General features: G+C 41.3%; 1 protein-coding gene across 1 annotated transcript in view; it reads left to right on the plus strand.

Annotated features, from left to right (window-relative positions):
- Positions 1–12,331, plus strand: part of DNAH7 (dynein axonemal heavy chain 7) — a 505,238-nt gene that overhangs the window by 475,956 nt on the left and 16,951 nt on the right. Inside the window, exon 63 of the mRNA XM_073647873.1 lies at positions 4,469–4,572. Within this exon, the coding sequence (XP_073503974.1) occupies positions 4,469–4,572 (104 nt within the window). The remainder of the gene's footprint in view (positions 1–4,468; positions 4,573–12,331) is intronic.

Consider the following 12,331-nt stretch of genomic DNA (forward strand, 5'->3'; position numbering starts at 1 on the left):
TTCCAACCCCTTTTTTAACGACAATAACCCCCCTTATAAAATAAAAAAAACATATATTCACTCTCACTTTTCTGTCCGACATTGGTCAGAGGTAAATAATACAAGTGCTTCTAACTAAATTAGAATATCATCAAAAAGTTAATTTATTTCAGTTCTTCAATACAAAAAGTGAAACTCATATATTATATGGAGTCATTACAAACAGAGTGATCTATTTCAAGTGTTTATTTCTGTTAATGTTGATGATTATGGCTTACAGCCAATGAAAACACAAAAGTCAGTAAATTAGAAGAATTAACAAAAAACACCTGTAAAGGCTTCCTAAGCGTTTAAAAAGGTCCATTAGTCTATTTCAGTAGGCTCCACAATCATGGGGAAGACACTCCACAAGGAGGGTAAGCCACAAAAGGTCATTGCTAAAGAAGCTGGCTGTTCACAGAGTGCTGTATCCAAGCATATTAATGGAAAGTTGAGTGGAAGGAAAAAGTGTGGTAGAAAAAGGTGAACAAGCAACCGGGATAACCGCAGCCTTGAAAGGATTGTTAAGATAAGGCCATTGAAAAATTTGGGGGAGATTCACAAGGAGTGGACTGCTGCTGGAGTCATTGCTTCAAGGGCCACCACACACAGACGTATCCAGGACATGTGCTACAAGTGTCGCATTCCTTGTGTCAAGCCACTCATGACCAATAGACAACGCCTGAAGGCTGCTATCAAAGCAACCTGGGCTTCCATAACACCTCAGCAGTGCCACAGGCTGATCGCCTCCATGCAACGCCGCATTGATGCAGTAATTGATGCAAAAGGAGCCCCGACCAAGTATTGCGTGCATTTACTGAACATACATTTCAGTAGACCAACATTTCGGATTTTAAAATCATTTTTCAAGCTGTTGTTATAAAGTATTCTAATTTACTGAGATAATGACTTTCGTGTTTTCATTGGCTGTAAGCCATAATCATCAACATTAACAGAAATAAACACTTGAAATAGATCACTCTGTTTGGAATGACTCTATATAATATATCAGTTTCACTTTTTGTATTGAAAAACTGAAATAAATTAACTTTTTGATATTCTAATTTTGTGAGAAGCATTTGTAGTATGTTATTTTTTTTTACAAGGAGGACTACTTCTTTCAAAAAAGGATTGTCGAGGAGATGTACAATCCCTTTAATGTATTTTTATAGCTGTTGATACCCTACATAGACAAAATGAATTTCATGAAATAATTTAAAAAAAAATTGACGTGGGCCTATTTTTGTGTCCAGCCAAGTACAGCAGGCTGCCCCCAACCTCCAGCTGCCTATTTGTACCTGGCCGGACACAACAATATAGGGAAGCCCTTTTTTTTAAAAAATTATTTCATGAATTTCATGAAATAATTAAAAAAAAAAAATACATGGGGCTTTGCCCTATTTTTGTGTCCAGCCAGGTACAACTAGGCTGCTGGGGGCTGGAATCTGCAGCGCAGGGAGGCCCAAGCTATCTTGGTACCCCCTGCTGCAAATTGCAGTCCGCAGCTACCCCAGAAAATGGCACGTTCATAGAAGCGCCATCTTCTGATGCTGTACCCAACTCATCCAGGGCCCTGGTGCAGTGGCTCACTGGGTAATAAAGGGGTTATCAGCTGGCCCTAAGCCCGAAATTCATGGAGTCACGCCAATATTAGACATGACTGCCATGAATTTCTAGTAAAGTATTAAAAAAAACCACAAACACCCAGAATAAAGTCCTTTAATTGAAATAAACACACAATTTTTTAATGTTCTAAATTAAACCATACTTACCATCATGCCCATTCCAGCTGAAGCCAATGTCTTCTGCAATAAAAGTAAAATAATAAACCAACATCATCCTTACCTTTCCATCGTTCCCAGGACGGCTCCAGCTCTGCTACATTGACATGACAGGCTGGATCATAGCAGAACGCTGCCATCCAGCTTGCCATGCCGCAGACACTGAGAAGCTCCTCATGGAAGCTCCTCAGTATCTGGCTGTGACGGCATCCAGATGAGCTGAGTTCATGTCCAATGAACTCGGCTCACCTCATGCACGTCACTGACAGCGTGGGAGAATTCTCCTGCGCATGCGGTGAGCGTGAGAGAATTCTCCTGTGCTCACGGCAAGCGCAGGAGAATTTTCCCACGCTGTCAGTGACGTGCATGAGGTGATCTGAGTTCATTGGACATGAACTCGGCTCATCTGGATGCCGTCACAGCCAGACGCTGAAGAGCTTCCATGAGGAGCTTCTCAGTGTCTGCGGCATGGCAAGCTGGATGGCAGCGTTCTGCTACGATCCAGCCTGTCATGTCAATGTAGCAGAGCTGGAGCCGTCCTGGGAACCATGGAAAGGTAAGGATGATGTTGGTTTATTATTTTACTTTTATTGCAGAAGACCTTGGCTTCAGCTGGAATGGGCATGATGGTAAGTATGGTTTAATTTAGAACAATAAAGAATTGTGTGTTTATTTCAATTAAAGGACTTTATTCTGGGTGTTTGTGGTTTTTTTTTAACTTTGACTATGGGGTTAGTAATGGTGGTGTCTTATAGACGCCTCTCCATTACTAACCTGGGCTTGATGTCAGCTGGCATTATAAGCTGACATCAACCCCAGCCCTATTACCCCACTGCCACCGTTACAGGGCAGTGGGAAGAGCGAGGCTAAGTGCCAGAATTGGCGCATCCTATGGATGCGCCATTTCTGGGGCGGCTGACGGCTGGTGTTTCTAGCCTTTGAGGGGGCCAATTTTCATGGCACCCTTCCTGGGCTATTAATATCAGCCCCCAGCTGTCTGCCTAGCTTTTGCTAGCTATTAAAATAGGGGGGACCCCACGTCATTTTTTTGGGGGGTCCCCCATTTTAATAGCTAGTAAAGGCTAGGTATTCAGCTGGGGGCTGATATTAGTAGCCTGGGAAGCTCCGTGGGTATTACCCCCTTCCCAGGCTTCAAAAATCTGCCCAGCCGTCTGCTTAACCTCCGCTAGAGACTAAAATTACGGGGAACCCCACGGCAATTTTTTATTTTAATAAATCCTTTATTTTAACACTAAATGACAAGTACAGTAATCAACACTATCACTGTACTTATTATATATGTGACTGACATGTTTCTATCTATCTAATCTATGTATGATGCTCTATTCTTTCTGTTCTAAATTGTCGGGTACCGATGCTGAATTGCCGGATGGCTTTTTTAAAGAGACGGTGCATGAAAACACTATTATTTTTTTTTAATAAATCCTTTAACACTAAATGACAAGTACAGCAACCAACACTGTCACTGTACTTCTTATATATGTGACTGACATGTTTCTATCTATCTAATCTATGTGTGTAACCACCATGGCTGTGACATTACAGTGAGTGGCAGACAATCCCTGCATGATGTGAAAAAATCCAGTTACGCTTTTGGTGCACGAACAATTATCGAACATAACCTCGAACAGCCGAATTTTTTGCAAATCGTTTGCGTTCGTCGAACGACTCAAACACCGCCCAAAACAGCTCGAATTTGAGATTGGCGAACAGTTCTAGTCGAACACCGCTCATCTCTAATAAGTAGCACCGCTCTCATCCGGGAATTTATGCCCTTATTTTTTTATAGTGGTCGATAGTCATCTCAAACAAGACCTCTAATATGGGCATACAGGTGATAGAAGTGTAAATCTATACCTACCTGTATGGCCCATATTAGAGGTCTTGTTGATGTGAAATGTCTTTTTATTCATTCTGGTTTCTGATGTGTTCCCGTCCCGGGGCCCCCAAGAAATCCCGCCTACTGTTTTAATTATAATGTTTCCCCCCTCCCTTGCATGTCACAGAGCCCTGTGATGTGCAGTCGCTGTGACCAGATCCCACACCTGCGCACTTCACCTTTTACGCAAGGCGCATGTCTTCCTGCCGTCTATGTATCATTGTAGAGCAGGGATCTTGTGCGCAGGCGCCGGGAAGTCAGAGTGACTCGCCTGCGCACAAGTTTCCTGCTCTGCAATGATACATAGACAACAGGAAGAAGTGCGCAGGTGCGGGATCTGGGCACACGTCACAGGGCACTGTGACGCGCAGTGGAGGGGGGAAACATTATAATTAAAACAGTAGGCGGGATTTCTTGGGGGCCCCGGGACAGGAACACATCAGAAACCAGAATGAATAAAAAGACATTGCAGTGGAGGGGGGAAACATTATAATTAAAACAGTAGGCGGGATTTCTTGGGGGCCCCGGGACAGGAACACATCAGAAACCAGAATGAATAAAAAGACATTTCACACCAACAAAACCTCTAATATGAAGCATACAGGTAGGTATAGATTTGCATTTCTTTCACCTGTATACCGATATTAGAGGTCCGATAAGTGTCAGGGGGAGACAGATTCCCTTTAAGCATTATTCATATTTTTAAAAACTGATATAATCTATCATTTATGGCTGTAAGAGAGTGTCTAATGATTACTATCTTCCATAGGTGTATATATTCATGGATTGTTTCTTGATGGAGCTCGGTGGGACAGGAAGACAAAGAAGTTAGGAGAATCTTACCCTAAGATTCTTTATGATTCCGTTCCTGTGGTTAGTATAATGCTTCCCGTTTATGTATGTAAAAACTTTTTTTTATGTCTACAGCTCCTATGCAGGCTTGTGTGTCTCTATGGTAACAGACAACAAACTGTTTAGTTTGAGCATGCGGTCATGTGTTGTTACTCTGTTTACCTCTTCTTGTAAATCTACAGACAATCCTTAGGGCTCATTCAGATGTCGTTTTTTTTCACAGACTAGAAAAACGGACTGAGTTTCAGCAATTACTTTCATCAGACTGTCATCTGAGTTTCGTTAGTTTGGACAAATTTTCAACAGTTTTTCTCATATGTGAAAAAAAACGTTTCTTCACTTTCTCCTAACGGTCTGTGATAATTGGACCGCACTTGCATGTCAGCCAAGCGCTTTCTGTTTTTTTCACTGACCCATAGACTTACTTGCATTGCTGATTTTACTCCAACACTCAGAACAATATTGATATGTCTCCGCTTGGTCCGCAAAAAATCACGGACATGTGAACAACTGCCCCATTCTCTATTATAGGCATGAGTCCTATCCGTGAAAAACACAGATATTACTCGTACCCAAAAAACTGCCTTCTGAATGAGCCCAAAAGCTATGTTACCATGTGCAAAAATTCTGTGCTTTTTCTGCTGATGTTGGCACAAAAATACATAATAGCTATAGCATGTACTCTGATTATCATGTTTTTGCTGTGTTTTTTTAAAGGTTTTTCCTAGTGTTTTTTAAGCGCTTTTGGTGCAGATTTTAAGCAGCGTTTTATGTATTTTTTTTATTCTGAAATGTCTGGATTTTGCAACTGTGTTTTTCAATGCACATTGGGCACGAGTTACATGATTTTACTACCACTTTGCTTGATCTGTTAATGGCAGAAGATTTCTTGAACAAAATAATCCAGAGGAATAAAACCTATGTTTACATTGCATAGGAGCATAGCCTAAGAGGGTCAGAAGGAAAGGTCCGGCGTGCAGAAACCTGGCCATGGAAGCTATGTAGATGAAATGTCTAGCTAAAAAAGGGGAGCCACACCCCTGTTTGTACAAAGTACAAGAAACTACAGCAAAACCAAAAAATGAGTCGGAGCATAAGTTGGTAAACATGCACTGTGTAAAAGCACGTTCACTATGGCCATTTCACAGACAAAACCTAAGATAAAAACAAAATGAGCATATACCTTTAGTAAGTTAGTGAATAAAAAAAGTACATATAAATAACATAACTAAGTAACCTAACACTGTTTTGATCAAAAAAGCGTAAAAGTGGCAAGGTGTATCCATGACAGGATAGAACCGTCCCAATTGGGTACACCTTGTTGCGGTGGGATCCAAACCCAGACTCATCCATCGTACTGCCAGATAGAGAAGCACGATTCATCATTCTCCTGTAGCAGTGTGAGTTACACCACTGTATACACTGTGTGCAGAATTATTAGGCAAGTTGTATTTTAGAGGATTATTTTTATTATTGATCAACAACTATGTTCTCAATCAACCGAAAAGACTCATAAATATCCAAGCTAAATATTTTTGGAAGTTGGAGTGTTTTTTTTTTTAGATTTGGCTATCTTAGGAGGATATCTGTTTGTGTAGGTAACTATTACTGTGCAGAATTATTAGGCAACTTAATAAAAAACAAATATAATCCCATCTCACTTGTTTATTTTCACCAGGTAAACCGATATCAGTGCACAAAATTTAGAAATAAACATTTCTGACATGCAAAAACAAAAACCCCAAAAATTAGTGATCAGTATAGCCACCTTTCTTTATGATGACACTCAACAGCCTTCCATCCATAGATTCTGTCAGTTGCTTGATCTGTTTTCGATCAACATTGCGTGCAGCAGCCACCACAGCCTCCCAGACACTGGTCCGAGAGGTGTACTGTTTTCCCTCCCTGTAGATCTCACATTTTATAATGGACCACAGGTTCTCTATGCGGTTCAGAACAGGTGAACAAGGGCGCCATGTCATTATTTTTTCTTCTTTTAGACCTTTACTGGCCAGCCACACTGTGGAGTAGTTGGATGCATGTGATGGAGCATTGTCCTGCATGAAAATCATGTTTTTCTTGAACGATACCGACTTCTTCCTGTACCACTGCTTGAAGAAGTTGTATTCCAGAAACTGGCAGTAGGTCTGGGAGTTGAGCTTCACTCCATCCTCACCCCAAAAAGGTCCCACAAGTTCATCTTTGATGATACCAGCCCATGCCAGTACCCCACATCCACCTTGCTGGCATCTGAGTCGGAGTGGAGCTCTCTGCCCTTTACTGATCCAGCCTCTGGCCCATCCATCTGGCCCATCAAGAGTCACACTCATTTCATCAGTCCATAAAACCTTTGAAAAATCAGTCTTAAGATATTTCTTGGCCCACTCTTGACGTTTTATCTGATGTTTCTTGTTCAGAGGTGTTCGTTTTTCAGCCTTCCTTACCTTGGCCATGTCCCTGAGTATCGCACACCTTGTGCTTTTTGATACTCCAGTAACGTTGCAGCTCTGAAACATGGCAAAACTGGTGGCGAATGGCATCTTAGCAGCTTCATGCTTGATTTTCCTCAATTCATGGGCAGTTATTTTGCGCCTTTTTTGGCCAACACGCTTCTTGCGACCCTGTTGGCTATTTGCCATGAAACGCTTGATTGTTCGGTGATCACACTTCAAAAGTTTGGAAATTTCAAGACTGCTGCATCCCTCTGCAAGACATCTCACAATTTTGGACATTTCAGAGCCTGTCAAATCTCTCTTCTGACCCATTTTGCCAAAGGAAAGGAAGTTGCCTAATAATTAAGCACACCTTATATAGAGTGTTGATGTCATTAGTCAACACCCCTCCTCATTACAGAGATGCACATCACCAGATTTACTTAATTGGTAGTTAGATCTCAAGCCTATGCAGCTTGGAGTAGGACAACATGTATAAAAAGTATCAAAGTGATCAAAATACCCATTTACCTAATAATTCTGCACGTGGTGTATGATGCTTGCTAATGTGCACTCAGTGATATAGGGCATGCATATAGCTGTCCGACCATGGAAACCCATGCCATGAAGTTCCCAGAATGCAGTTTTTGTGCTGATATTGCCACAGGGGGTTTGGAACTCCACAGAGCATTGACAACTTTTATACATTATGCACTATGCAATTGCGACTGAATTTCTGTTGTTCCCATGTGTTTCAACTTTTCAATAGTATCACTCACTGCTAATCATTAAATATTTAAAGAGGAAGATATTTAAAATCTGACTTGTTGCAACGGTGGCATCCTATTATAGGAACCCACTCAAATTTAGTGAGCTCTTTGGAACAACTTATTCTTTCACAAATCTTTGTAATGGTAGGCTGCATGGCTGGGTGCTTGCTGTTAAACACCTGTGGCAATGGGACTGAATGGAAAAAAAAACTGAATTTGACTCCTTCACGACATATGACGTACATGTTAATTTGATGCGTGCTCACATGCTGAGCCCGCATCTTTCCCAGCAAATGATGGCTGATTTAATTATTCTACACTCCCATTGGCACACCTGTGACGTGATCGTGGGGCGCCGATGGGTTGTCATGACCGCCAGGGGTCTACTGTTGACCCCTATGCCTGTCATTACAATCACCCTGTGAAAGCCGGCCCGCGGCTAGCTTTCATGGGAGATTGTGATTTTCTCTATACATAGCAGCGCTGATGCAGTGCTATGTATAGTACAAGCGATCAGACGATTGCAGCTTCAAGTCCCCTAGGGGGACTAACAAATACTGTAAAAACAAAAGTTTTTAAAAATATGAAAAAAATAAAAAACACAAAAGTTCAAATCACCCCTTTTTTGCCCCATTAAACATAAAATAAAAAATACATATATTTGGTATCATTGTTTTCGTAAAAGTCCAATCTATCAATTCAAAATCTAAAATAAATGAATCCAATGGTGTAACAAGAAAAAAATATCAAAAGACCAAAATTAGGTGTTTTTGGCCGTCGCAGCATTGCAATAAGGGGCGATCAAAACATCTCATCTACTCTAAAATTGTATCAATAAAACACATCAGCTCAGGGTGCAAAAAAAAATAAGCCCTCACATGGCCCATATCCCAAAAAATGAAAAAATGACAGGTCTCAGAAAATGGCGACAAAAACAAAAAAATGTTTAACAAAAAAAACTATACATGTTTGGTATCTAAAAACGTTAAAGAATCTGTTTGGTATCTACATACTTGTACTGATCTGGAGAATCATATTGCCTGGTCAGTTTTACCATATAATAAACTTGGTAGATGAAAATAAAAAAATACAATTGTGAAATTGCACTTTTTTTTGCAATTTAAACACACTGAATTTTTTTTACCGTTTTCCAGTACACTATGTGGTAGAATAAATAGTGTCATTCAAGAGTACAACTACAAAAAAAAGTACCAAAAAAATCAAGCCTTCAAATGTCTATATTGATGGGAAAATAAAAAAGTTATGGCTCTTAGAAGGAGAGGAAAAAACGAAAAAAATGGAAAATCGCCATGTCGTGAAGGGATTAATTAGTAAGAGGTGTGACCCAATATTTTTGTTCATATAGTATATGTTCTATCAGATCCTAGTTAAAGACTGACACTATGACAGATGTAGTAAAAGCTTAGAATAGTAGCCCAACAGAATTATACTAGCGTAGACAATTAAACAGCAGGTGAAAGGTAAAGAGAAAGCATTCATATATTCTTATATATGTATATCATCTTCCCTTTCCCCCAGTGTGTGACTCCTGCTTCTAAAGAGTTGTAAACCATATAACAAATGATCTCTTTCCAGTTTATTGTCTGGTTTGGCACTTTATAAACTTTTTAGTGGATGCAATTTACTTCTAGAATCCTTTTAGGTTATGTCAATGACTAATCTCCTAGATTGCGAAGCTGGCAAGTCTTCCTATAAGATGACCCCAATAGTCTTTACGTAACTTGCTTCAATCATATTTATATTGCTTCCAGTGGCGTTATTGGGTATTGTGTACAATCTGTCTTGCGACAGCTGCAGCCGGTCATACTGTTTTAACATTTAAAGATCTTTCACTGGATTGATTACTTAAAATGGAGTATCTTCTTAACCCCTTACTGACATTGTCAGCAATAGTACGTCCCTGTGCCCTGGGCCCATTGGACCAGGTATGTACTTATGCACAATGTGATTGCGACCACACAGGTTGTGCGGGGCGATCGCCGCCGGGTGTCAGCTGATTCTCACAGCTGACACCCGGTACCATGTGCCAGGAGCGGTCCCACACCGCTCCCGGCACATTAACCCCCGAAATGCTGCGATCGACTTCGATCGCAGCATTTCCGGGGCAGGTAGCGGTAAGAGCGCCCCTCTTACCTTGTATCCGGGGTCCCGCACTGTGTGTTCTGGGTCCCGCACTGTGTTCTGGGTCCCGCACTGTGTGTTCTGGGTCCCGCACTGTGTGTTCTGGGTCCCGCACTGTGTGTTCTGGGTCCCGATCATTGCCATGGTGAAGCAATGTCATAATAACATCCAGGTCACCAGGCATCAGCAAGTTAGGTAGATCGTGCTCCGTGCACATTCTACTTAACTTAAGTCTGCAGGGGCTGACAGCCTGAATAGCATAAAGATGCTGCTGCATCCCAATGCTGTGCAAGCGATCAGCCTGCAAAAAAATGAAAGTCTCATAGTGGGATAAAGTGTAAAAGTAAAAAAAGTGTAAGAAAGTGAAAAATAAAAAAAAAAGAAAACTGTAAAAATATTTTAAAAAAATGAAAAAATAATCCCACAAAAATAAAAATATACTGTACCCATAAATAAATATTATTATTATGAAAAAACAAACAAAAACAAACCAATAAAAGTAGAAATATTTGGTATCGCCGCGTCCGGAATGATCTGACCGATAAAACTGTCCCACTTGGGGGGGTAAAGGGAAGAGTGCCAGGGAGGCAAGCCCTGATCTGGCATACCCCAATAAGTTTGCAAAGTTGGCAGATGAGGCAGGTGTCGGTACAGGGGTAGCACTGCTGCAGCAAGGCATATCCTCTGAAGCCGGAGGAGTGTCAGCTCCAGTAAGGGGGGAAATAGGAGAGCAGGGCAGGCCAGGCAGGTGCTGGTAGTGGGGGACTCAATTATTAGGGGAACAGATAGGGCAATCTGTCACAAAGACAGGTATCGTCGAACAGTGTGCTGCCTACCTGGTGCTCGAGTCCGGCACATCGCTGATCGGGTTGACAGATTACTGGGAGGGGCTGGTGAGGACCCAGCGGTCATGGTGCACATTGGCACAAATGACAAAGTTAGAGGTAGGTGGAAGGTCCTTTTAAAGATGATTTCAGGGAATTAGGCTGCAAGCTTAAAACAAGGACCTCCAAGGTGGTATTCTTTGAAATACTGCCTGTACCACATGCCACGCCAGAGAGGCAATGGGAGATTATGGATATAAATAAGTGGCTCAGGAATTGGTGTAGGAAGGAGGGGTTTTGGTTCCTGGAGAACTGGGCCGACTTCTCAGTTGGCTACAGGTTCTACGCTAGGGACGTGCTGCACCTCAATGGGGAGGGTGCAGCTGTGCTGGGGGAGAAAATGGCTAGAAGGTTGAAGGAGTGTTTAAACTAGGGATTGGGGGGGGAGGGTATTCATTTTATAGGTGGGGAAGATAGTGCAGATAGTGACCTGGGCACAAATAAAGAAATTGGGGGTGGGGTTAGAACAGTCAATATAGTAGGAAAGAATAGAGGCACAGAGAGATACATAAAATGCATGTACACTAATGCCAGAAGCCTCACCGACAAAATGGAGGAATTAGAATTAATTTTGTTGGAAAATAATTATGACATGGTGGGGATATTTGAGACATGGCTGGATGAGAGCCATGACTGGGCAGTTAATTTGCAGGGCTATAGTCTGTTTTGAAATGACCGTACAAACAAGAGAGGGGTGTTTATATGTAAAATCATCCTTAAAACCCATCTTGCATGAGAATATATGTGAATCTAATGAAAATGTAGAGTCCCTGTGGGTGGAGATAAGGGGAGGGGGAAAAAATAATAAATTACTGATAGGGGTTTGTTATAAGTCTCCAAAAATAATGGAAGCAGCAGAGAATATCCTCACAAAGCAAATAGATGCAGCAGCGACTCAAGGAGAAGTCATTATTATGGGGGACTTCAACTACCCTGAAATACAGTGGGGAACAGAAACCTGTAGTTCAAGCAAAGGTAATAGGTTTTTGACAACTATGAGAGACAATTACCTTTCACAACTGGTTCAGGACCCAACAAGAAGGGGGGCACTGCTAGACCTAATATTAATCAACCTGCCAGACCGCATATCAAATATACGAGTTGGGAGTCACTTGGGTAATAGTGATCGCAAAATAATAAGTTTTCATGTATCCTTTAATAAGATGTGTAGTAGAGGGGTTACAAGGACACTAAACTTCAGGAATGCAAATTTCCAACGGTTGAGAGATGATCTTAGTGCAATAAACTGGGACGATATCCTGAAACATAAAACTGCACAAAGCAAATGGGAGACATTTATTAGCATCCTGAATAGGACCTGTGCACAATATATACCCTATGGGAATAAATGCTAGAAATAGGAGGAAACCACTATGGCTAAATAGAGCTGTAAGGGGCGCAATAAGTGACAAAAATAAAGCATTTAGAGAACTAAAGCAAGTAGGCAGTGATGAGGCATTAAATAAATACAGAAAATTAAATAAATTCTGTAAAAAACAAATCAAGGCAGCAAAGATTGAGACCGAGAGACTCATTGCCAGAGAAAGTAAAA

Source organism: Phyllobates terribilis, unplaced genomic scaffold (genome assembly GCF_046119375.1).
Source record: "Phyllobates terribilis strain yellow unplaced genomic scaffold, ASM4611937v1 Scaffold_9__5_contigs__length_417890890, whole genome shotgun sequence".
NCBI classification, from domain to species: Eukaryota; Metazoa; Chordata; class Amphibia; order Anura; family Dendrobatidae; genus Phyllobates; species Phyllobates terribilis.